Source organism: Ambystoma mexicanum, chromosome 10, assembly GCF_040938575.1.
Source record: "Ambystoma mexicanum isolate Mex_15411 chromosome 10, UKY_AmexF1_1, whole genome shotgun sequence".
In the NCBI taxonomy this organism is placed as follows: Eukaryota; Metazoa; Chordata; class Amphibia; order Caudata; family Ambystomatidae; genus Ambystoma; species Ambystoma mexicanum.
The window spans coordinates 1,651,902,900-1,651,929,428 of NC_090932.1; the positions used below are offsets into that span (position 1 = coordinate 1,651,902,900).

At 45.2% G+C, this 26,529-nt stretch overlaps 1 protein-coding gene across 1 annotated transcript in view; it reads left to right on the plus strand.

The window, feature by feature from the left end:
• Window positions 1-26,115, plus strand: part of LOC138493377 (uncharacterized) — a 340,393-nt gene extending 314,278 nt beyond the window's left edge. Inside the window, exon 3 of the mRNA XM_069620417.1 lies at window positions 25,860-26,115. Within this exon, the coding sequence (XP_069476518.1) occupies window positions 25,860-25,885 (26 nt within the window). The 3' untranslated portion in view covers window positions 25,886-26,115. The remainder of the gene's footprint in view (window positions 1-25,859) is intronic.
• The last annotated feature ends 414 nt before the right edge of the window (window positions 26,116-26,529 follow it).

Genomic DNA, 26,529 nt, shown 5'->3' on the forward strand with positions numbered 1-26,529 from the left:
CTTCCCACTTCTACGAGCAGCTGATCAGACGAACGGCATGGAGAGGCAATAACAAAGGCGGTGATCCTGAGCGTCCGGAGAGGAAAAAAATGCGAACGGTGAGTGAACAAGACTGAATGCTTTGGCAAAAAGTTGCATGCCCTAGAAAAGTAATGGAGGGAGGAGGGACAAAAATAGTGACAGAGTAAGAGTATAATTTATATATAAGGGGAAAATATTGACTTGAGGGTGACCAAGCAATAGAGAGAGATGCCGGGAGGATACCCGAGAAATAGAGAGAGATACTGGAAAGATACCCAAGAGAGGAGTATACGCCCAGATACCTAGGTTTTAATATAGCTCTAGAAGAAGCCTGCTTTTAAAGGCCTGAATTAACAGGATGATATAGGAGACCAGAATCGATTAAAGGCGATCTGAAAGAAATGGGCTTACATTCCATGTCGGAATAATGATAGGGGAAGAAATGCATCTGAGGAAGCAGGTGGCATGAGATTTATGTAGCCGGCTGGAGTCTGTCTAGCCTGTCGTGTCTGTCTTGTGTTTTTCTTTTTTCTGACGTCATAAGGTAAGAACATTTTTTGGGGGAGATAGCATGAAAATTGTGCGATTGAATAGACAAAATGTTGTATGGCATGGATTGATGGTTGTTGTTTGAAAAATTAAAATTACAATTTTTTGTGAACAAACGGGATTGGAGCTTGCGACGATTGGTGCTAGCCCATATTGTTGATTTGTTTTTGTGAATAAGGAGAGGATAAACAGATTTAAGCATGGAAGACGTTACCCCGTTAGTACACTTGTGCAAACAGTTGCTAAAACATGTATCTAACCTGAAGAAGTACAGTGTACAATGGGTTAAAGGAACCGCAAACAAAATGTTTATGCCATGGCCCCAAGGCGGATCTCTATCTAAAACGGTCCTGCAACACATGACGACATATTTGCACACCACGTATACTGGCAAAAGTTAGATAAACACCTAGCTAGTTTAGAGCTTTGGGAGATGTACCAAGACGAAAAAACAGAGGAGCCGCCGGTCGATTGGATGCTTAACATATGCACAGAGGGGGGTGAAATGCCTTCTGCGCCACCCGCCCCGTCTGAAACAAAAAGCAAAGCCAGTAAAGACAAAGGATTATACCCATTGAAGGAGCTTAAAGCAGCCACGGAATATAGCATTCCGTCATATGAGTCACCTACTTAAAGTAGTGACGAAAGCCCAGAAAAGGACAGAGACAGAGATATTACCTCCAAAGTCCAGAGGGACAAGGAGAGATATGAATAGGAAAAAGGAGATCAAGCACAAGCAAGTACATCTCTAGATACAGGAAGAGAGGGAAAGAGATGGAAAGGAAATGAGGACAGAACTGATGAGATGGCATTCCCACAGAATGAATGGATGGGAGGTCAGATTTTATTGAAACTCGGTGGTAGAGGCATTGAGGACATGAGACAAAAGGGAGAGCCAGACGATTCAAAAAGGAAAGAGAAAAACAATTGAGATACGAAGGAACTAAGAAAGAAATTAGATAGAAAAAAGAGCAGTTATATTGTGAGGAGCAAGAAAGGAAACGTGATCATAACCAGAGAACAGCTGATGATCAGGACAGGCAGGAACAAAGGAGAATAGAAGAAGAAGAACAAAAAATACGGGAGAAGAGAATAAAAAGACGAAGGGATGAGGAAATACGAAGGGCAAATGAACGAAGAGATGCGAGGAAACAAGAAGAAGATAGGGTCAGAGAGGAAGCAAGAAAGCGCAGAGAATTCGATGATGACATAGAACGCAAGCAAAGACAGAGAGCACAGGATCTTGAATGTCTGGAAAGGGAGGTTAAAAAACCCTATCCAGTAGTAGACTGGGAAGACATAGAAGAATTATTTCCTGAGTACGATTTAGTACCAGGAACACTTAGGGCAAATATTATTATTATTATTATTTATTCGTATTTTTAAAGCGCCCAATCAGCCCGTGGGCATCGTGGCGCTGTTACATATAAAGCAATTTGGCTGGTTACAAGAAGCAATGTTGTTAAGAATACATGGCATTTTTAATTTACAGTAGCATTTCTCAGTTACATACATTACTAATACAGACGTCAAGGTGTTAAGGTGGTGTTCCTTCAGAGGGTGGAGGAGGATTATGTGAAGAGCATGGTTTTGAGGGACTTCTGAAAGGTTTCTGCTCTTAGGGAATTAGGGACGGCATTCCAGAGTTTGGGTGCTAAGTGTGGGAAGCCAATGCCTCCAGCTTTAGCTCTTCTTATGGTGGGGATTTGGAGTTGGTTGTCATGGTGGCTTCTCTTAGGACGAAGGGAAGATTTCCTGGTTATGGTTTCTGATAAGTAGGAGGGAGCGGTGTGATTGATGCATTTGTGTGTGAGGGTGAGTATTTTGAAGTTGATTCTTTTGTGACTGGGAGCCAGTGAGCATTTCTTCAGGCCTGCGATATGTGGTCAGATTTGGGAATGTGCAGAGCAGCTCGGAGCAGATTGTTTTGCACAATTTGGAGCTTGTTTAGATTTTTGGCTGATGTGCTGGCTAAGAGGGCATTGCAATAATCTAATCTGGCTCCTATGGTGGCTCTAGCGATGGAGAGGCAGTTGGGAGTGGTAAGGTAGGGTTTTATGGCATAGATGAGTTTAGTGGTCGATGCAGAAGAGGAGGAGATGGCGCTGACTTGTCATGTCATGGGGAGTGTAGCGTCTAGATAGACTCCTATTGTCTTCACGGCAGTGGAGACAGGTATGTAGGAGTTGTCAATGGTCATGTGTGAGTAGTCTTGGCTGACCTTGGAAAGAATTTCGCTGGGGGCCATGATGATCTCCGTTTTGTCGCAGTTAAGGCAGAGACCATTGATGGCCATCCAGGTTTGGATTGTGGAGTAGATGTTGAGTAGGGCTTCTGTGTCTTGGGCATAATCTCCAGTGAGTGGGAGGAGGATTTGCGTGTCGTCGGCATAGTTGGTGTAGGCTATGCCGAGGGAGTCCAGGAGGTCAAAGAGGGGTTTGGTGAAAAGGTTGTAGAGGGTTGGTGCAGTGCATGACCCTTGAGGGACTCCACAGCTTATGGTGGTAGTTGGAGCATTGGCCTTGTCAGAGTACACCTTCATGGCTCTACCTTCTAAAAATGAGGTGATCCAAGAGGTTGCTATGTGAGAGAAATGGGCTGCATTGACTAGATGTGATGTGAGGATGCCATGGGCCACTAAATCAAACGGAGAGATCTAGTAGCAGGAGGAGAGCAGGTTTGCCTGTGTCCATTATTTTGGTGATTTGATTCTTTAAGTCTAATAGGGCAGTTTCGTTCCCATGGCCCTTGCGGAATCCTGACTGTCTGTTGCCTAGAATACCGTGGGTTTTGAGGTATTGCTGAATTTGGATATGGCCGGCTTTATCTAAGATTTTGAGGAGAAAGGCGATGATGGTGATAGGATGATAGTTGTTAGGGGAGGTGGGATCTAGGGAGGGTTTTTTTAAGAGTGGGGGAACCCAGGCTTCTTTTAGGCATTGAGGTACGGTTCCGGAAGAGAAGGAGGCATTGATGAAAGCTGTGATGATGGGGGTGAGAGCTTCTGAGCACTCTTTGGTGATAGTGGGTGGGCATATATCCACTTTGCAGGTGGAAGGTTTGATATTTTTGAGTAGTGCGGAGACTTCTAGCTCTGGAAGATGAAATATGGAAGATGACTTAGACACCAGCGGCATCAGAGAGACGATCGATAGAATATATGATGAAATGGGGCTAGAACAGGTACCCCAAGGGAGAGGAGAGGACAAGCGTCTGGAGTGCACTCAGTTGTACGACACTGAGGATGCCTCCCGAAGTACTAGAAATAGAGAGCTGTCCCTAGATAGGTTGAGCTAACCAGAAATGAGGAGAATGCGAGAAGTTGCACGAGTTGGGCACAGACAATATCAGACGCAGAAAGAGAGGAATATGAGGAAAGAGAAGATGAGAGAAGACGCGAAAAACACTTCTCTAGAAGAAAGGGAATAAGATTGTCAGATTCTAGTGGATCTGCACCAAAGACATCAGAGTCAGCCACACAATCAGACCGACATGAAGGAGGATCTTACTGTCAGAGGGGGATGTCTCCACCACCCTATGTGAGCAGACTAAGGACATTGCCAGGTAGATGGCGATGCAGGAATATTACCCCTGCGGTGGATAGAAAAATGATGAGAGAGGAAAAGGAGTGCCATTTATTACAATTCCCGTTGCCCAAAAAAGGAGGACTGAGGCCACAGTATATTCCATGGCCACACATGGATTGAGAAAATCTGAAATATAAGCTTCCAATGTTGACATCGGGAGCCAGAAAATGGATACATGAGTTACAAAAAATGACGGGAGGGAACACGTTAGCTATCAGGGATGTTAAGGGTCTTTTAATCGCCAGACTTGGTGATAGAGCTGATGATGTGTGGACACGTGCAGGTTACCCTGGTGTGACTACAGTTAACACTGTGCATGATGGAGCGCTGTTTAACAATTGCAGAGCTGCGGTATGGAAAGCATTACGATTGCTATACCCGGATATTTCAGACATGGGAGCTATAATGATACGTAAAATTAAGGAGTCTAAGGATCCTTTGCTTTACATCCAGAATCTCCAAGACGACTGGGTGCTGGAAACTCGTGAATCTTGGGGGGAATCCATACCCGTGTTTTACCATATATTATGCCAAGGGCTGCCAGATCAAGTACAGAAACAGCTCAAGAAATTGGTAGTAATAGAGGCCAAACCGTGGTCTGAAATACAGTTGACCAAAGTGCACTATTGCAGGCTGCTGCAAGAGAAAATTCGCAAAAAAGAGGCTGCACCCAAAGCTGAAGAGGCAAAATTAGTGCAGAAGAAATTGTCAAAATATGCCAATGAAGGGGCAATGATAACTAACACAGACAGATCAAACATGAGCAGGTCAATAATCAAGAGCAGGGTGATCAAGGCAATAACGGGTTTTACCAAAGGGAGAGAGGCTTTCGAGGAAGAGGATGGCAGAGTAATCAGGGAGGTTTCCAAGGTAATCAGCGAGGTTTCCAAAACATGCAAAACGGCAATCGGGATATGTCAAATGGGTAAATAATCAGACCACCGCCAATATGTTGGACGTGTGGGATGACAGGGCATCTAGCACGCACATGCAGAAGTCAAGGCATGGTGCAAAATGACCAAGGAACAAGAGTAGGGATGGTGAATCCACCTGTGTTTTTACAGTACGGTGGAAATAGAGTTGCACAAAATCACACAGTGAAGCAGCAAGTGTCGGGAGCACAGCAAAGTTTGCAACCTCAGAATATGACACATTTTTCGCAAAGACAGTCTCAACAGTCGCCGATGCAACTGTTACAAACAATAAGTACAGGACAGGTACTGAATTCTGGAATAAGAAATAACACTGGTGATCGAGGAAGTCCACTCACTCAACATGGGACAAAGTCATATATGGACTAGGACAGCTCACTGGGAAACCTGATGTGTTCTATCCTATCAGTGACACCAGACCCTCACGAGGAACCAAGGGTAGATGTCCTTATAGGGGATAAAGAGCATTCTTTCTTAGTTGACACAGGTGCAACACACTCGTGTATACATGAAGGCAAGTTTTCTTTGTCCGGCGATACCATAAATACTCAGGGCTTCACAGGAGCAACAAGTCATGTTCCAGTTTCCATAGGAGAATGTGACATGAATGTGCCACTGCTGTATTCAAGGCAAACCCCAGTAAATATATTGGGACAAGACCTAATAACAAAGTTAAACATGACAATCTCATTCACGGAGAAGGGCATAGTATGTTCAACTCCAAGAATGCATTATTTGAACGTATGCAAAATGATTAGAGCATATGCAGGACAAACGGCTATGAGAGCATTTCCATTGGAACCAGAAATATTTGCGTATGGAGCGTGCATATTAATGTCATGGCTACCAGGCCTTGCAGATAAACCAATGAGAATCCCAGATGAGTTTCAATTTAGGCCAAGAATACCTATATATGAGGAAAAGGGACAAGTGTTTCCCTTGGCAATACACACAGCCATAGTTCGAGGAAAAATGGCATTGATCGATGGTTGTGATGATGAAGGCAGACAATGGTGCACAGTAATCGCCATTGAGGAAGGATACAGATTGACTGACGTCACTGATGACGATCTGTTTGAAGAGCAAACAGGTATAGATGAAACGACAGTTGAGGTTAATCTCATTTATTGGGTGAGAATTATCAAAAGAGAAGTGCCCCAGAGAATGATGCTGGCACAAAAACGTCCTGAATATTTTGATGACGACATGGCAAAGGTGCCTGTCTCAGTGTGGACTACAGGCCCTTATGACATAGGCTTATTGAAACGAGTCGGAGAAGTACAAATTGAATTGAAACCAGGAGCAACTTTACCAAAAGCATGACAGTATCCCATGTCTAGGGAAGCAGATGAAGGGTTTTTTTAAAACCATTTCTTCTATGATGGGCAGGGCATTTTAGTGACGTCAGAGTCGTCATCCCTATCAAAAAATCAAAGGGAGGGTCTTGGCGGTTAATCCAAGATCTGCGCCCGATAAATGATATTGTAGAGTCCGAGTTCCCTCTAGTCCCTAACCCGTCCACAATCCTATGAAATATACCCGTTGAGGCAAGGTATTTCACGGTGATTGACTTGAAAAACATATTTTTCACAATCGCATTGCAAAAAGACTCGCAAGATATGACGTCATTCACGTTCAGACAAATGCATCTCAAAAGTACAAGTTTACCTCAGGGGTAATGTGAGACTCCGTCAATTTTCAAAAGAGTCCTGCAGATGGACTTAAGCAATATTGCATTAGAGAGTGTTGTCTTGCAATATGTGGATGACATCTTAATCTGCAGCACGACAGAGGAAATGTGCAGACACGATTCTATTCAGCTATTGATTGTATTGGCTGAGAAAGGTTATAAAGTTGACAAAGAGAAGTAACAGTATTGTCAACAAGAAGTGCTGTACATAGGCCAGCTAATCTCACATGAGGGGAAAAGGGTTAACCCCGAAAGGGCTGACGCCATATTGAACACAGCTAAGTCACACATGATAAAACAAATGCAGAGTTTTCTAGGATTATGCAATTATGTCAGGGCATGGGTCTTTGACTACAGCTCTTATGCCAAGCCTTTGTTACAAGCCCTAAAGAAAGCACAGATGACTAAAGAAAACATTGAGTGGACCAAGACCATGGAAAAAGGGTTTGTTTAATTAAAAAAGACCATTTGCATGGCACTAGTTTAGGGATTCCCAGTTATGCAGAGGAATTCTACCTGTTTTCACACATGAATAGCGGTGTTATGGCAGCAGTACTCACACTGAGAACCACATTGGGGTACAAGCCCCTGGCATACTACAGTGGGAATTTGGACCCAGTGATGAGAGGTCACTTCCTGTGCGAACAGGGTCTAGCTTCCGCAGCGTTCGCCATAGAGAAAGCTATAACCATTGCGATGGGATGCTGAATGACGTTGTTCGTCGAGCACGCATTATTTGCCATTCTAGAGAAACCAAAAGGCACGTTGACATCTCAGAGAGCTTCGGCTTATGAAGTGATCATATCAAATCTATCGATTAAAATAATTCGATGTAAGATAGTGAACCCAGCTATGTTTATAGCAGAGCCAGTCACTGAAGGAGAGCCAATCAATGACTGTGCGAACTATGACGAATTTTATGATGAGATTCCCAGAGTGAAAGAAAATGCATTGGCAGAAGGAGAAATCGTCTTCGCTGACAGTTCTTTGAGAATCGATCAAAATGATGGGCAGAGATATAGAGGCACCGCTGTGATGAAGCACACGGCAAACGGAGAATTTCTAGTAATCACTAGTGCACGATTACCATCTCATTATTCTGCACAGGCTGCAGAATTATTGGTGTTGATACTCGCACTCGAGAATCACGCAGACCAGGAAGTGACGGTGTACAGTGACTCCGCCTATGTGACAACAACAGTACATGCAGGCTTAGTACACTGGAAAAGGAGGGGCTACCTCAGAGCGGATGGCATGCCAGTGCAACACGCATCCTTATTGGATAGGCTCATTAAGGCACTACAACTCCGAGTGGGCATAGCGGTCGTGAAATGCGCCACCCACACGAAAGGGACAGATTTGATCTCAAGTGGAAATCAAGCAGCAGACACGGAAGCCAAACGTGTGGTGACCAAAGACGAAATAATAATGAAGGTGGAAATAACTGATATGCATGAGAGAATGATTGTTGCACGAAGTGAACCTGAAGGTTACAGTAATATGGAGAAAACCCAGTTAATGGAGCTCCAAGGAGAGGCACCACAGAAAGAGAAAAACCTCTGGAAGCGACAAGGGTGTTCTTTAAATCCCTCCGAGAGCTTGTGGTGACAAGACAGCACTGGTAAACCGGTGATGCTTATAGCCTTATTGAAAATAGCACTGGAACAGTTACACTATCCAGCGCACATGACAACAGAGAATCTAGCAGCGACAATTGCCGAAGACTGGTTTATACCGAACTTGGCAGAAGACGTTGCATTTTTTATAGTGAACTGTATAATCTGCCAACAGCTCACGGCTGGGCATACACTACGTGTAATTAGAGGAGTCATCCCAAGGCCCAATTGACCTTTCCAGTACTTGCATGTCGATTATGTCGATATGATTCAAGTATGTAACGGATACAGGTACCTAATTGTTGTGGTGTGTCCATTCTCTAGATGGATAGAAGCAGGTCAATGTACACACCCAGACTGTACCTGTGCAGGCAAATTTCTGGTGGGGGAGGTATTTCCCAGATGGCGAGTATGTGAGGTCATGAGGTCAGACAATAGACCTCACTTTGTTAATGCAGTATTTGAAAAGATCAGCTTGTTGCTTGGTATAAAGCACATGTTTTCTTCAGCGTATCATCTTCAAGGAAATGGGATATAACGAGAAGCTCAACGGCTTGTTAAAGGAAAGGATAGCCAAGTTGAAGCTTACTCTAAAGAAGGGATGGCTACACTGCCTTCCACTGGCACTGTATGTGCTCAGAAACCAGCCTGGTTCTGACCACCATCTTACGCCGCATGAAATAGTGACAGGCAGAAGGATGCACACACCACTAACACCCCGAGATAGAGCTAGATGTGATGCTCAGCCAACAGGGGAAGTGTTAGGATCCGAAATGCAAAATTACTTGAATTGCACGACATCTTGTCTTACTGTAATTTCAGGACAGCTGCAGCAACGACAAGAAGCGTGCAAAGCAGCACAGAACACAGAAGGAGATACTACAACAGACCAAGTTCAGAGTTTACGTGTACCACAATTGTTTTGTGGGGACACGTCCTGGTGAGAAAACATGAGAAAAAAGTGGGACGAGCCAAGGTTCAACGGTCCCTTCAGAGTGGGGGACGTCACTCCCTTTGCAGTCAAGTTACAGGGAAGAAGAACTTGGATCTTTCTGGGTGACATCAAGCCACACAACGGAGAAGACCCTCTGCCCTCACCCCATGGCGTAGAGACTACAGACAATGGGGAAGAACACAGCATGTGCAGACGAGATCCATGACGAGGAAGAAGGACGCATGACCAGCAAAGCAAAGGCTGCAAAGTTGTGGCTTAATTTTGGACATTTCCTCTGAGCAAAATAAGGGGATAAGGACATAAACACAGACACTCTGTGCATCCTAGTTGCAGGGTGAAGAAGAAAATTACACGTATAAGCCACAACATAGTCTGTTGACTTTTAACTTTGGACTGAGGCACACTGAAGCCTTGATAAGAAAAGGATATGCCAAATTTTGATCGAGGACACATAAATTGCAAGAAAATACAGTATCCTGACTCTTTTAACACAGAAGCCTTATTTGGATTCACTTATGGTGTCACGCGGTAGTGACATCACTAAGAACGTTGTGATCTATTTCGAGTTAGTATTGAGGTCATACCCATCATTAGTGGGAAGGCTCACTAACATCACTGAATTTCTTCAAGATCTTGAAATTGAAAAGACAATAAGGAGACTGTTCATCGTGATTGCCGAGCAGTTACTTTTGCTTCCAGAGTACAGGGAAGACAAGACAAATGTCCCTGTCACCAGAAGATAGCAGACTAGCAAGCAATGTGTTTTTTCGCCTAACTGAGGACTTTCCAGAGCTTGTGGGGAGACCTGTCAGTGTTGATGTCCCCACTTTCGTCAGAGACCCAGCAAACTCTACACAGATGAGCATGCTCCTGCATGGTATTGTAATGCAGGTCGAACTTTCTAATCATCATCAGAATTACCGGGGAAGATTGTAATCTTTCCATCGATGGACAGATCGCGAAAGTGTTGCCAGAGGACTTCACTCCTGCTTATGCTGACAAAGAAACAACATGTCTTCTGGAGTGAAACAAATAAGAGGCATCGACTGGGAGATTGTTTATTTTGAACACGCATTTAAAGAATTGCTGAACTTATTACCTTATTAGACATTTTTGTATATGGAAAAGAGAACTGTTTCCACAGACAAGAGACAATCTATTATTCAGGCAAAGAGAATAAACGTTCCAGTATCTGCAACCTACAAGCAGAAACAGTAGAACCCAGATATAACGACATTACCTAGAATGTATTAAAGAGTTAGTCTTATTTCCTTAGATGATCGAGATGGGCAACCAAAATATTAATATTGTCCTCCCTTAGGAGGAAAGACGCTCGTATTGGCCCAGAAATAAATGTTGTAAATTAACCTAACCATAGTGTTCATTATTGTATTACTGTCACTGACAATTCGAACTGCATTTTTTATTGGTGCACAAAGCATTCAGATTCTAGTGCACCTACCTAATGATGTAAGCATGAAACCCACAAAGGTGCCCAGACCTTACATAGTCATTCCAGTCCCTAGAAGCTCTGACAGAGGAATGAGTGAACTTGATATGGATGTGATGAGCAATAATACACACACACATGTGGTAACAAATATATTGAACCGCCGGAGACAGGGTCGGCAAAGCAAATATGAGAGGGGGTTAATGAAAAACACACACACGCAAACGATGAGTACATATACACCTGGTCTAGTGTCAATAACTGCAGAACCACTGTCCAAAGAATGGGGGAAGTTTGGACAACCAACAATGAGAAGCTCCACACCAAGAGAAGTGAAAAAACAAATGGAGGAAGCTGAACTTTTAAAGGTTGGAGAATAAAGAAACAGAGACAGCATTGACAAACACACCTAATCCAGCGACGAAAGGGTCAAGCTTGAGTCCTGCAATACAGCCACATGCTGGAACAGTAGCAGAATCAATATGGAAATTCATAACTAGAGCAGAAACGATACAAGAGGACAAGGAAAGAATTACCAGACTTTCTCCTACTCAAATGTACAGATGAAAATGCCTGGACCATGGATGGAGATACCTGAGAATTCTCCAGCAAGAAGAAGCTATATGGATGCGTTTAAGGGTGTGATTATAGCAAACTACAGAAAAACCTTGAGAATCAGAAGAAGACAATAACGAACTAAACGACTACCTGGACAGCACAGCACATTTGGGAAATAACATATGGCACCAACATATGAAAGAGGTTAGAAGACGAACTTCAGAGGAAGAATGCTTTGTTTGTTCACTCTTACCATACAGTCTGGGGAAGTCGAAAATCTTCGTAGCTGTGGAAATAGATGTCACAACAGTACACTGTCTATCACACATAGCAATGTGCAAGACCAGAGGCCAGTTCATGGGAAGTGATGCTTCACTCAAATGGGCAACTGAAGCAACTAATCCAAATGAAGACGATTATGTCCAGGACATAAAGACAAGAAACAATGGAAAAACAAAGAACATTGTGATCAGATATGAGAATCCTGGAGTTAAAGGAGCAGAGAGCTGAAGAGAGACAAACAAAAGACTGAACACCAAGGGAAAACTACAGAAGAAGTTTGAAGATGGAAAGAAAGAGGCCAAATGCAAATTTGGGGAACAGTGCTTCCACAAGACGGATGGGAGAAAGGACTAGTGATCTGTAGAGCAAGGATGGTCATTGGAGCCAGTATTATATCAATCAGGTATTTTCCCAATTTTTTGATATTGGGGGATTGATTCTCGAATGGGACATATAATCAAAAAATGAGAACCGATTACCCCTCTTTATGCCAATGGCAAGACGGATGGTGCTTTTACACAAACGTCCTCAGCCACTGTTAATTGTAATCGAGAGTTGGATACAGGCATTGCAAGTGTGGATCAACCTTTGACCGGTTTATAGCAACGACATCAGCAGGTTTTTGTACAGCTCACCACCCAATGATTTACACACTCATCAGCGGAAGTGACATCTCGACGTACACAGTCTGAACACAATTACGACTCTATTCCGATTGCCCTGATAAAATCAATTGGACATAAAATAGCAGAAGTGTTTTTGTCCCACTGAGGATACCTGGGACCTCTGTCATTTTTCTAACCACGTTCATTGCCACCTACTTTTCTGTGAAAGGATATCATCTTTTGATGGCAATTTCTTGGATTTGGAGTGCAACTCCGATTAGTGTAACAGGAAATAAGCAACCTGAATGATCCATAGGTGACAATACAAACCTCATAGCGTGTGCACGAAAAATAACACCGTGTATGATATGATATGATATGATAATTTATTTATATAGCGCCTATACACAATGTGTTTCAAAGCACTTCAAGGCAAGGGAGGGGACAAGGGAAAATACAATGACATTCTTACAGGCCATGAAGAGTAAGAATGTGAAATAACTATCGTACTCGGCCTGACGACATTTCAGATAGTGCAAGAGCTATGACATAGATAAGGAAGGGAGGGGGAGAGTGGGAAGGAAATGGAAACAGACAGGCGACTACCGTACTAGGCCTGTCGACATTTCTGGTAGAGCCGGAGAAAACAAAAGGGGAGGGAGAGGGGGGCAGAAAGGGAGGGGAGGAACAAAACAAGCGACTATCATACTAGGCCTGACGACATTTCAGATAGTGCTGGAAGGGGGGTGGGGAGGAAAAAAACAGTAATGGGAGGGTGGAGGAAACAGACGAGGTTGCTATCATATTAGGTCCAGGGACAATTCTGATAGTGTAAGTGCATAGAAGAAAGTAAGTGGAGGAGATAGGAAAAGGGAGAAAGGGAGAGGAGGAGAGAACAGAGAGTAAGCAGTCCAAAAGAGTGGAGAAGCAAGAGGGGAGAGCGAATACAATTGCAGAAGTCAGTAGTAACACAATGTTGCAAGCCAGGATACAAGATGAAGATGGGAGTAAAAGATGCAAAGGAAGTCCAGCATGAGAGTTGAGAAAGGGTGACGAATAAACAACCTGGGTATATATGAATCGCTCATTATTCTGAAGAAATTTAGTCCTGATGATGGCCAGTATAATGACACCGAAAAGGACACTAGGGATGTTTAAGAAGGCCGAAACATGTCGACGATCTAAAGATACCCGTATTAACATGATTGGGTTCTTGCATTGATACTAGATGGTTATTGACTACATTTTTTGTGATACCTCTTGTACACCCCGTTTTTAAGTTTGTTGTTGAAATTATCTTGTTTTGAATTCTGTATTTAGTTTAAGAAAATGAATTCTATTTTTTGAAATTTTGCATTGATGTTTGTGGTGTAAAAAAATGGTTTTAGGTGTGTTTAAATTTCAAACCTCTCTGCTTTTTTGAGAAAAGAAAAAAAAAATTCAATGTGATAATTAATAAATCAGTTTTTAAGCGATATGTGTTGGGTCCAGCAAATTCAATTGCTTTTGTAGTATAATAAATTCCTTTGAATTAGGCTGTTTTGCTTTGTGTAAAAGCACCATCCGTGTTGCCATTGGCATAAAGAGGGGTAATCGGTTCCCATTTTTTGATTATAGTCATTGGAGTCTACAAAAAAGCAATTGAAAATGTACAGAGGATATGCAAGTCATTATGGCCGAGACTTGGAAGACTGCTAACATGAGTCGAAGACAGAGGAGGACCCTTACAGATAGTGCTATTGGAGAATTCTAAATTATGCTTAAGAAACAATGGTACAAGAAAAATGGGAGAAAATCAGAACTGTGGCCGCATCTTTGATGCTCCAGGAATGATGCATGGAACTGCAGTGATCCTGGATCATTATCGGGCGTGTGGATCCAAAGCATATATCAGACTACCAAAGAATTGGCGAGGCATATGTACATTAGTAAATGCCCATGTCCCAGCATTGGTGATTCCAAAAAGTGATCTGAATATTGACAGTTTCCCAAAAGCAGATGCTCACCAGAGAAAAAAAGAGATCTGTGGAACTGATGAGCTGAATGAAGAGAGAGAATTACTTTTCTGCCAAATCAGAAGAAGCCTTTCATGCTATCCCGTATTGTCACGATCCCTCATCATGCGGTCCCCAGGGCACTCCCTCATCCCCAGTCCCGCCCTTCTCTCACTTCCCCCCTTCCCCGGGACTCACGTGGACTCACACACGTCTTGCGGGCACACCCGCGCCTGGTCCGTAATAGGACGGCTGTCAGACTACGGCCGTTCCTACATTGGCAATTGCCTTGGCGCATAGGATCGCGAAGGGCTAACCCTGAGCTTCCGCATCGCGGGACTGTGAGGTCACGTGATGCTCTTGCCCGATCACGTGACCATGCCACGCATCACGTGACCAGAAGCGCGAGTACATAAACCCGGAAACCTGGGTATTCGTTGCTTCTCAGCTGTGCTCTGCATTCTGTTTGGCGCTACGGACTTTGAATCATCTTTGGATCACTCACGGAATCGACCTGGCCTGCTTTACTGGACTCCTCTTGGATTTACCCCTTCGGATTACTTTGCACAGTGATACACGGCTCTCGACCACGGACTGTTATTGGACTGCCTCCTGGATCACCCTTTTGCACCCTGGTTCTTTGAACTCCTTGCCTCACGGTTTCACAGCTCCACAGCTCCTGCTGACAGGCGAACAACTGAGCCTACTCCTCTTGGGGTACTGCCGTCCACGTGGGTCCCGGACCTCTCCACTAGGTTCCTCATCCCCTCCTTGACCCTGACTGGTAAGACCTTTCCAGTTATTCTAATACTGTAGGTACTGTTTCTTGCTTGGTACTTAATCCGCATTTTCTTGCAGCAGTGTGGGGTCCCCGAGGTTCGCGTTCCCGGACTTGGACGTTCGAACATCTTCGCCTGTGACCTCAACGGCTGCACAGAGAGTTGCGTTAAGTTCTCCCTGTGCGGCATTTGGGGACGGAGGCCTCTACTGCCTACACGACACTCAAGTCTCAACAGACTGAGAAGCCTATAGTCGTGTAGGCAATGGAGGGGAACGCTGAAGACCCCATGTCTGCTATAGTCCAAGCCATTACAGTACTACGAGCCGATATGGCGGCAGCCAACACGGCTATCCATCAACGTCTCGACCACATACAAAGTACCAGACACCCTTTACCCCCAGATGTAGAATTCGGAGACACACCCTCTGTTTCTCGACCTGTTCCACCTCCGATTGTTCCCCAGAATCCCGTTCCCATGATGCTACCTACTCCATTCCCATTGGCGGCCCCTGAGAGATACCACGGGGATCCCAAGAAATTTAGGACCTTCCTAAACCAATGCAAGTTGCATTTCCTGTGCCGGCCTCAGGCTTTTCCAGATTCCACCACGAAAGCGGCATTTACCCTTTCCCATTTGGCTGGGATTGCCGCTGCATGGGCCAACCCCTTATTGGAGAACGATAACCCGGCATTATATGATTTCGATCTCCTCGTCACCGAGATGTCCAGGGTTTTTGATACTAGACACAAGGCCCAATCTCGAGATCTGGAACTTCTGGATTTGTGCCAGGGTAGGGGTTCTCTCATTGAATACATAACCCGTTTTAACCAGCTATCCGCTGAAACCTCTTGGCCAGAGGGCAAGAAAGCAGTCGTCTTCTATAGGGGCCTCAACAACCCTATGAAGGACGCCTTATCAGTAGTACCCTCATTACCCACTGCATTCCAAGATCTGGTTGACTTGTCACTCCAGGTGGACGCACGTAGGTCCGAAAGAAGAGCGGAAGCAGGTTTCACTCACTCCTCCCCTTCTCCCATGACAGTTCCTTCTTCTGACTCCTCCCAAGAACCCATGCAGATCGGGGGGGTCAGGAGTCCGATATCTCCTTTGGAAAGGGAACGCAGGAGGGCGGATAACGCTTGCTACTACTGCGGCACCCTAGGTCATTTTGTTAAGGAATGCCCACGTCGTCCCAAAAACAAGCCACAGGGTTTTCGGATAGCTCGATCATAGTACCGGGGACGGGATCGAGCTATACCACAGACACCCCGAACCCTACACCCTCTTTCGGGCGTATCCGGCCCATTCATGTACAAGCCACTCTACAGCCCACAGCGTCCGTTTCACATCCTGTTACTCTGATAATTGACTCTGGGGCCACGGGAAACTTTATCGACATTTCCTTGGCCCGTTTGTTAAACCTGCCCCTTTTGACCAAGACCAGGCCTGAACCGGTACAGGCTGTAGATGGCTCGTCCTTGATTTCGGGCCCAGTCAAACAACAAACAGCCCCTTTGCTATTAACAATACAATCCAGACATAGGGAGACCATTAGTTTTGACCTTATCACCACGCCACAGTTCGGGCTCATCCTGGGAATCCCTTGGCTTCAGGAACATAATCCCCTCATTGATTGGAAATTGGGTTTGGTTCATTTTGAGTCGGCTGTCTGCCAGCATTTCTGTCTTCCCACAGACGCACACAGCGACAATCCCGCCCAGGCTATAGCTCATCTTACAGTACAGGATCCGCAAGATACACCATCAGAACACGTAGTTGGGTTAGTGGCACTAGACGTTCCCCAGGTCTATCAAGATTTCGCAGCTGTCTTTGATCGTGGCTCCTCTGAAACACTGCCTCCACATCGCCCATACGATTGCCCTATCGATCTACTCCCTGATACAGTGGTTCCCACGGGGCGGATCTATTCCCTCTCGCCATCCGAGGAAATGACTCTCAAGGAGTACATTAGGAAGTCCTTGAGCTTAGGGCACATACGACCATCCACCTCGCCTGCAGCCAGCCCTATCTTTTTTGTGCCGAAAAAGGAAGGCGATCTACGCCCATGTGTTGACTATAGACGCCTGAATGCTATCACGAGGAAAGATCGGTACCCTATTCCCCTCATCACGCCCTTGCTGGACCGACTCACACACGCTACCATTTTTACAAAACTGGACCTCCGCGGAGCCTACAACCTGGTCCGCGTCCGTTCCGGGGACGAATGGAAAACCGCTTTCTGTACCCGGTACGGCCTATACGAATATACAGTCATGCCCTTTGGGCTGTGTAATGCCCCAGCGACCTTCCAGAGGTTTATGAATGATATCCTGAGCGATATCTTAGATGTTTACGTCGTGGTTTACCTCGATGACATCTTAATTTTTTCTCAATCCCTGGAAGAGCATGTGCGACACGTTCGTGAGGTATTAACACGCTTACAGAAACACTCACTATATGCCAAACCGGAAAAGTGCCTGTTCCACGTTGGTAATGTTGATTTCCTCGGGTTCTGTATCACTCCCGGGGGGTTGTCCATGAACCACTCCAAGGTTAAAGCGGTTTTGGACTGGCCTATTCCTGCGAACCTGAAAGCCCTTCAGTCCTTTTTGGGTTTTGCGAATTTCTACAGGAGATTCATCTCTGGGTTTTCTTCTATCGTGTCTCCCCTCACTGCATTAACCAGTCCTAGAGTTCCCTTTCTTTGGTCTGATACACAACAGAAGGCCTTTGATTCACTGAAGACTGCTTTCACCACAGCCCCTGTTCTTCAGCATCCCGACTCTGAACTCCCTTTTGTCGTGGAAGCTGACGCCTCCTCCTTCGCTCTTGGTGCTGTCTTATCCCAAGCATGTCAGGCCACGGGTCGTCTGCACCCTGTTGCATTTCATTCCCGCAAGTTTACCACCCCCGAGTCACACTACACCGTGACCGAGAAGGAGTTGTTGGCGGTTATGGACGCTTTCCGCGTGTGGCGACACCATCTCTTGGGCGCCAAGTATCGAGTCACGGTGTTTACTGATCACCAGAACCTACAGGACTTGGCTTCCCTGAAGTGCCTTAACAGCCGTCAGGTGAGGTGGCACCTTTTCTTCGCAGCATTCGATTTCCAAATTCGGCATCGGGCTGGTTCCGCGCACGGCAAGGCCGATGCGCTGTCCCGCTCTCCCGGGGGGGTCTCTCTTCCCGTATACCCTAACACAATGTTGGACGACACTAAGGTCGTTTGTCTATGTACTCCCTCGATGCCCTTAGTGGACGCAGTACGCAAGTGGGTGTCCTTACATCCCGACCAGCTATCTGAGTGGGATCCGGTGTTCCAGGATGGCCTCCCGTTTGTGCTGAACCGCCTATTCTTGCCCACTGCCGACACACGCAACATGGCAATGGAATGGTCGCACGATGCCCCTGTGAATGGTCATCCTGGCCAACGCCGTACGTTATCCCTCCTGAAGCGTTGGTGTTGGTGGCCGGGCATGAAGAGGGACGTGGATTGTTACGTCAATACATGCACCATTTGTACACAATGCAAAACCCGTAGGGGTCGCCCGTTAGGCCTGCTTCTCCCTTTACCAGTGCCCCGAAACCATGGCATACGGTAACCATGGACTTCGTCACGGAACTCCCTCGGGTACAGGGTTACGACACTATTTGGGTGGTGGTGGATTCCTTCTCAAAGATGGCACGCTTCATCCCCTGCAAGGGTATCCCCTCTGCTTCCATCCTGGCCACCCTGTTCTTTGATACCGTCTTTTGTCTTTTTGGGTTACCCTCTGTCCTTATATCAGACCGGGGATCGCAATTCACTTCTCGCTTCTGGCGCGCTCTAACTAGGTTGTTGGGTATCGATGTCCGGTTCTCTTCGGCCTACCACCCGGAGACGGATGGTCAGACCGAAAGGACTAATCAAACAATGGAACAATATCTCCGCTGTCTGATCCTGCAACAACAGTGCTCTTGGTTGCGTGCCCTCCGACACGCTGAATTCGCTTATAACAATGCAGTTCATGCATCCACTGGGTTCTCCCCCTTCTATGTTCTCTATGGCCAACATCCCCGCACATTACCGATCCCTGACCTTGCGGCCTCCACCAATCCGGCCGCCAGCGCCTGTCTCAGGGATTTGTCCTCTATCCACGACCAGACTGCTTTACATCTCCGTGAGGCTCAGTCTTCCATGAAGGTCCAGGCAGATAAGAAACGGCTGTTGGCTCCGTCTTTCTCGGTGGGTTCCCGGGTGTGGCTTTCCACTCGTCACTTGAGGCTAGTGGGTTGTAGGAAGTTGTTGCCCCGTTTTGTGGGTCCCTATGTGATTTCCCGGGTTATCAACCCTGTCACATACCGACTGGTTCTCCCGGGTTCTTGGAGGGTACACCCTGTATTTCATGTCTCCCTTCTCAAACCGTGTCCGGCCCCGTCCCGCTTGCGCGCCTCTGCTGCCCCGGTGTCCTTGGCTTCCCCAGACGAGTATGAGGTTTCCTCCATTCTGGGCTCCCGGGTCTGCAGGGGGCGCTTGCAATACCTGGTTGATTGGGTCGGTTATGGTCCGGAGGAGCGCTCTTGGGTTCCTGCTATTGATGTCCACGCTCCCCGGTTGGTGGCTCGCTTCCACCGGGATCACCCTTCCTGCCCACGGGGTCGTGGGCCTTTGGGGGGGGGGTTCTGTCACGATCCCTCATCATGCGGTCCCCAGGGCACTCCCTCATCCCCAGTCCCGCCCTTCTCTCACTTCCCCCCTTCCCCGGGACTCACGTGGACTCACACACGTCTTGCGGGCACACCCGCGCCTGGTCCGTAATAGGACGGCTGTCAGACTACGGCCGTTCCTACATTGGCAATTGCCTTGGCGCATAGGATCGCGAAGGGCTAACCCTGAGCTTCCGCATCGCGGGACTGTGAGGTCACGTGATGCTCTTGCCCGATCACGTGACCATGCCACGCATCACGTGACCAGAAGCGCGAGTACATAAACCCGGAAACCTGGGTATTCGTTGCTTCTCAGCTGTGCTCTGCATTCTGTTTGGCGCTACGGACTTTGAATCATCTTTGGATCACTCACGGAATCGACCTGGCCTGCTTTACTGGACTCCTCTTGGATTTACCCCTTCGGATTACTTTGCACAGTGATACACGGCTCTCGACCACGGACTGTTATTGGACTGCCTCCTGGATCACCCTTTTGCACCCTGGTTCTTTGAACTCCTTGCCTCACGGTTTCACAGCTCCACAGCTCCTGCTGACAGGCGAACAACTGAGCCTACTCCTCTTGGGGTACTGCCGTCCACGTGGGTCCCGGACCTCTCCACTAGGTTCCTCATCCCCTCCTTGACCCTGACTGGTAAGACCTTTCCAGTTATTCTAATACTGTAGGTACTGTTTCTTGCTTGGTACTTAATCCGCATTTTCTTGCAGCAGTGTGGGGTCCCCGAGGTTCGCGTTCCCGGACTTGGACGTTCGAACATCTTCGCCTGTGACCTCAACGGCTGCACAGAGAGTTGCGTTAAGTTCTCCCTGTGCGGCATTTGGGGACGGAGGCCTCTACTGCCTACACGACACTCAAGTCTCAACACGTATGAACACAGGTTGTTCAGCCTAACCTCATCAGTGTTCATGACAATTCTGATAACAAGAGTTCAGGTTGGAGCAAATACTAAATGGTTGCAGATAACCAGACTACAGACCATCAACATGACCATAAAAGGATTCAATGCAATCAAGGAAGAGTTAAGGGCGATTCGACTAATGACTCTCCAGAGCAGATATGTCCTTGACATGATCACAGCTGTGGATGGAGGAGTTTGTAAAAAAATTGGAGAATCATGTTGCACATTCATACCTTCGCACGATGATGAGAAAGGAACTTTAACAGAAGCCATAGGTATGCTGACAAACCTACAGAATCAGATGATAGATGAAGTTGACGAAGTTGATGACGACAGTTGGTTTGGATCACTGTTCTCATGGGTTCCGCAATGGATGGCAGATGCATTCAAATTCCTAGAAGCCCTGCTAGTGATGATATTGCTTGGATTCTGTGTTATCAAGATAATAATATCTCAGTGCCAGAAAACTGCAAAAAAGGCCATAGGAATGAAGATCATGATTGATGTCGAGTCAGGGTGGAAGCCCAAGGACCTGACTGATGAAGAAATAAGAGATTTTGTGAAAGCCAGCATTTATGCACCAGAAGGTACAAAGTTTTGGTATCCAAGGAAACACAGAAAGTATGTGGGAAGATGGATCTATTGCAATCTAAGTGGAGAACGGCAACTAATGACTTGAAACAAAGATGTGCACATAAGAACAGCAGGAAGCTTCAAGGGAGTCATAAAGATATGGACCCCAAAGAGATATTTCTTCAGACCTCTGTGCGTGCATCCAGAGGATGAAGTAAAGGTGGATACAAAGGAAGAAGTGAGAGTGGTCGATGACTCGCCCAGAGGGGGGCGGGGAGTATAGAGGAGGTGCCAAGCATGATTCATACCCCAACTGCCTTTTTTGAAGTACCAGGAACATTCACGCTGAAATATGTGACGTATGATGAGCAAATAAACCAGCAGAGAGCCACAGTTGGGCTCTGTCCAGTACCTTTTACTCTCACCTGGTATCCACGGGGATGCCACTCAGCCCTGGTTGGATGATATGCACCTCGAACCCTCTCCCCGATCCCGGGGGTGCCTCCGATGGAAGTTGAGCCTGAATTACAGGAGGGCTGGATTCAAGACTGGGCCATCTCTGGTAGGGTCTCTTCCCACCTCCCTTGGATTCAAACCTTCCCTTTGGCCCTCTCCTCACCTTGTTTCTGTAGAGGGCTTGCTCTCCGTCCTGCTGTTTTGGCAGGGGTGCGTAGTCTCGTTCAGGCGAGGGCGACCGAGTTACTTCACTGGTACAAGCCCTTTCAAATGTCTTTAAGGTAGGTCTTGCTGCCTTGCAGTCTTTGTATTCAATACTGTTCTTTCCTTCCATCCTCCTATTGTGGGTAATGTCTTTTCTCTTCTCTTTCGGTGTGCAAGAGATTTGGCGTTTTCGTGCAGGCTGGGTTGAGCACTTGCTGGTAATGGATGGCGCAGTATGCGCAATGCTGTCCGGTAAGTAATGTGCAATGCCCAGCGTTGCTTCACCTTGTATATGCTAACCTGTGTCTGTCTCCTTCTTTTGCAGGCTGCGATGTTCTTTATCGGTGGGCGTAATGTTCCGTAACAATGCTAACGAAGAGGTGACTAACCAGGTGAGAATCTTGTAATGTCCGTTGTTCGTGTGAAGCCGTTAGTATGCGCTCACTAATGCTGTCCGTCTCTCTCCCCTTTTCTGGTTGCTTCGTTCCAGAAAGCATGCGGTGCCCAGAAGATGTAGTTCACTGGATCGACTGTCCCCAGGTAAGAAGAATCAGGAGTTAATGACGGCTGAAGACAGGATGCTGTTCACAGGTAAGATTCCTATAACGATGTTCCTCTTCCTCTCTGCAGGCTCGCTGTCCCAAGGATTACTGGTATCAAGGACACTGGAGACCGGACTGGACACAGTGAGCGTTACGCTGCAAACTGCAGAATAACACAAAGCGTGTTCTGCTGCTTGGGTGTGGTTTAAATAGCCTTCCAGTAAAGTAGTCCAGGTAAAGTAGTCCCAGGCCAACCACGCCCAAAACACTATACCGCATAGCTTAGTTCTTGGGAACTGGGCAATGTGAGTGCCTCCATATTGACTGCAGGCCCAAAGAAAGCAGTCCCAAGTAAATAGTCCCAATTTAAAGATGTTCTCCATAATGAATATGAGCCTGGCGCCAAAGGCACCAGGACTGACTCCAAGAGAGTCTCATATGAGGTTGTAAGGCCTTTGAGGCCATAATGGAACCCCGAAACCCGGCCCTAACTGGCAGGCTGGCTTGCCAGTGGGGGTCTGTTGTAAGGGTCATGACAGTACCTATCAGAATAACAGCACCTGTTGAAATACCGACACCTAAGATAACCTAGACAGTAAGGTACCCATTGAGAAATCCATATCGACAAGTGAGACAGAATGACGATTGTCAGAATGTAATACTTGAAGAAGCTAAGAAGATACTGAAGGAAGACGAATGGTGACGTCATGAGAATCCAGACTGACTCACATATAGAGGATATCATGACCTGAGAGTGATGACAAAGGAGACGAAACACCATGGATAAGTGACATCCTGAGCCTAAAGTGAAACAATTGATGTCAAGATGTCAGAAATTATGCCATATGCACGATGAAGATATTCAGTTAGTTTAAACGTGTACAAATGCAAAGTAACCGCAAGAAGCACATAAATCGTGAGACTTGCTTATGCCTAGTAGTAAGATAGATTGCGGAAAGCACCACCTATACATATATCTACCTCAAAAGAGCACTCTATATAAGTATACCTCCACTACGCACAAGAGCAGAATCAGCCAAAGGTTACTAAAGGTCTCAAGAGGAGAGTATCGCAGGAAACAAATCAAGAATTAAAGACAGAGAGAAACTCAGATGAAGGTAACCATGCCAAGAAGCCAAGGTCGTATCAGCTGAAATAGGCCAACAGTGTATTCTTGAGCGTTTCTGTTAGTTTGACCAATATACATTAAACTACATGGACATTTAATATCATGTACACCATTTGGTGTTTTATACGTAGCGTAATGTTTAAGCCTAATTTTCTTGCCTGAATATAGGTGAAGAATCGAGTTCCCTTTGATGGTGTTATCATAATTGCTACAATTCAAGCAAGGAAATGTACCTGTTTTTGGTTTACTCACGAACCTCTGTTTTGCAGGTATTCATTTGGCTTTAACCAATTCATCCCTAAAATTCTGTCCTCTCCTAAATGCCACCATAGGAGGTTTTGGAAACAGTTGATATAATTGGGGGTCATGATGTAATATACTCCAGTGCTTTCTAATCACCATTGCAATCTGTGTACTTAGTTTAGAGTAGCCCAAGATATAAAACGACAGAGTATTGGAGTCTTGGATCCATGTGATTACTGCACAGCGTGAAATTCCAAAAACCAAAATGCTGTATTTGAAAAAATCACCCAGCGACTAATCACGTAGATCTCTTTCTCTCGCATCCTGCATTCCTCTACCTCTCCCCCTTATATACCTTTTCAGCGGCACACTTCTATGTGTGCCGCCGACTCCCCTCTATCTCTGTGACGTCAGCTATCTCCCAATAACGTGGGTCGAAGCTGGTGCCGCAGGGTCCTTTCTTCTTTGTTTATTCTTCTTTTTTTAACTTTATTGTCCCCCGCTTTAATTCTCATGCAAGTGGAGGTCATCCCTGCAACCTCCGCTCCCCTTGTTCGACATTATGGTCTTTGTTTTTTTCCCTTTTCAGTATATATAGGAGTCTTTTGGTTTAGATCTTAAGAGATCCTGTCTGTCCATGGATAATGCTTTAGTATGCAATTCCGATATAGGCTCAACAGGATATCCTCTGGCTCTATATCTTTCTTTAAGGACTGGGGATTCTCTTTCAAGGTTTTCTGATTGTGAAATAATCCTCCTGAGTCTCGAAAATTGGCCATAAGGTAAACAATTTTCCAGAGAACGAGGGTGAACACTGTTGTAATGCAGAATATTGTTCACATCAGTAGATTTCTCAAGATGGTGATGTTAAAGCCATTTTCAATAAGATTGATTGGCACAGCAACTCTACATTTCTTAGATGTTGCAATTTTCATTGTAAACTTAATTCTTGAGTGGATTGAGTTAATGAACTTCAAAGAATCGTATAATTCCGTTCTTGCACCCAACCAGATACCAAATAAATCATCTATGTACCATTTCTGAAAGACTATTTTGTCTGCCGAAATCGGATTATCGAAGATGTTTTTTCAGAATAGTACATGAAGATATTGGCCTATGCAGGTGCCATTGCCAAACCAAAAGAGGTGCCTGAGGCTTGTAAGTAAATAAAAGTACCATCAAACCTAAAACTGTTATTAAATAGGTTGATGTAGGGGTTCCAGCACAAAATGTGTATTTGTTTAGAAATATTCATCCTGTATATAGACTCTGAACATCCATGGAGAAAAGGAACCATTGAGATGAAAGGCCAGTAATTAGGTTGAAACAGTTCAGAAAATGTGTACTGTCTCTCAAGTGGGCATCCGTTTTCTGCACTATAGGTTGTAATAAATGGTCAATATATTTTGACAAGGGATGAACAATACTTTCTGTGCCAGCTACCTCTGGTCTAAAAGGTGGACAGGTCTTATGTTTAAAACACTGGGAATGTAAACTTTAGAAATTCCTTGGTTTTAGGTGAAATCCTTTCTTTCTCCAATGCTTTCTCTAGTACATAGTCAATAATATTCGATATCTCACCTGTAGGATCATGGTCTAGTTTGACAGCATTAGTGAGAGACCACTTTCTTGATAAAAGCTGGTATCCATAACTACTATTGACCCGCCTTCATCATCATTTAGTAGTAAGTTCTCCGGAAAGATTGTCAATTGTCATAGGTTGTGTGTACTTAATGTTATAAGAAGTTTTAAGGTGATTCAAAACACAAGATTCAAACATATTAAGTACAGTGTTGTGATTATTGGATCTAATGTACTTCTAGGTCACACCTACAAAAAGTCAAAAGGACGTGATACTACTTTTTTCAATGGGGACCGTGACAAAAAACATCTGCAGTCTCATTTTAAATAGTAATTTGAAAAGGCAAACCCGTTCTGAAAATAAATGAGTATTATTTGTTGGTACAAATGTGAGGTTTCTATTAAGAAGGGAAAGTTGTTCATGATTTAAAATTTTACTTGAGATATTAACAAGAATATTTTCTTGCGTTTTGTTTTTGATTGTACATTTCTTTTGTCCTCTTGTAGTATTTGTCATCGGTCTAAAAAAGTAGCAAAAGAAGAAGACGAAGAAGAATAATCTGAGGAAGCAGAGGGAGATGTTGGTTGATTGAGCCAAAGGTACTCTTGCTAATTGTTTGGGTTCTTCTAGCTCTGAATCGCCTATCAATTCTGCGACTTCTGTAACTGTACTTGACTGCCCACCACTGACGCCTGAGCTAATGTCAGCGCTTGGATCTGTTCAATCCTTTTCTTTATTTTGTTGATTAAACTCTTGATTGGAGTTCCTAGTTTGATAGTATTCCTGCCAACTGTAAAGGTAATCAAGAGTATAATGCCTAAAAATGCCTATCTTTCTTTGGTCTGTGTCCCTTTATGGGAGTCCAGTTTAATATCAATATCCTCGAGGAGTTGGTTTACCTCGGTTTCTGATTGAAAAGTGTCCAGTTGTGTTTTGAAATCTGTTATTTCTTTGTCTATGGATGTAAGTGATTTAGAAAGTTCTTTGATGGTCAAAAGAGAAATAAACAAAACATTTGTTCAAAATGTGTTGCTACTTCTGTAAAAAAAGCAACCTCTCTTTGCAAAGGGTTGGACGTAGGCGAATCCGCAACCCTCTGGTGATCCTTTGTACTTTAAAGTATTGTGCCAATTTTGAAGCATGTAGCTTCTGTAATATTTCCCTCCTAATACATTG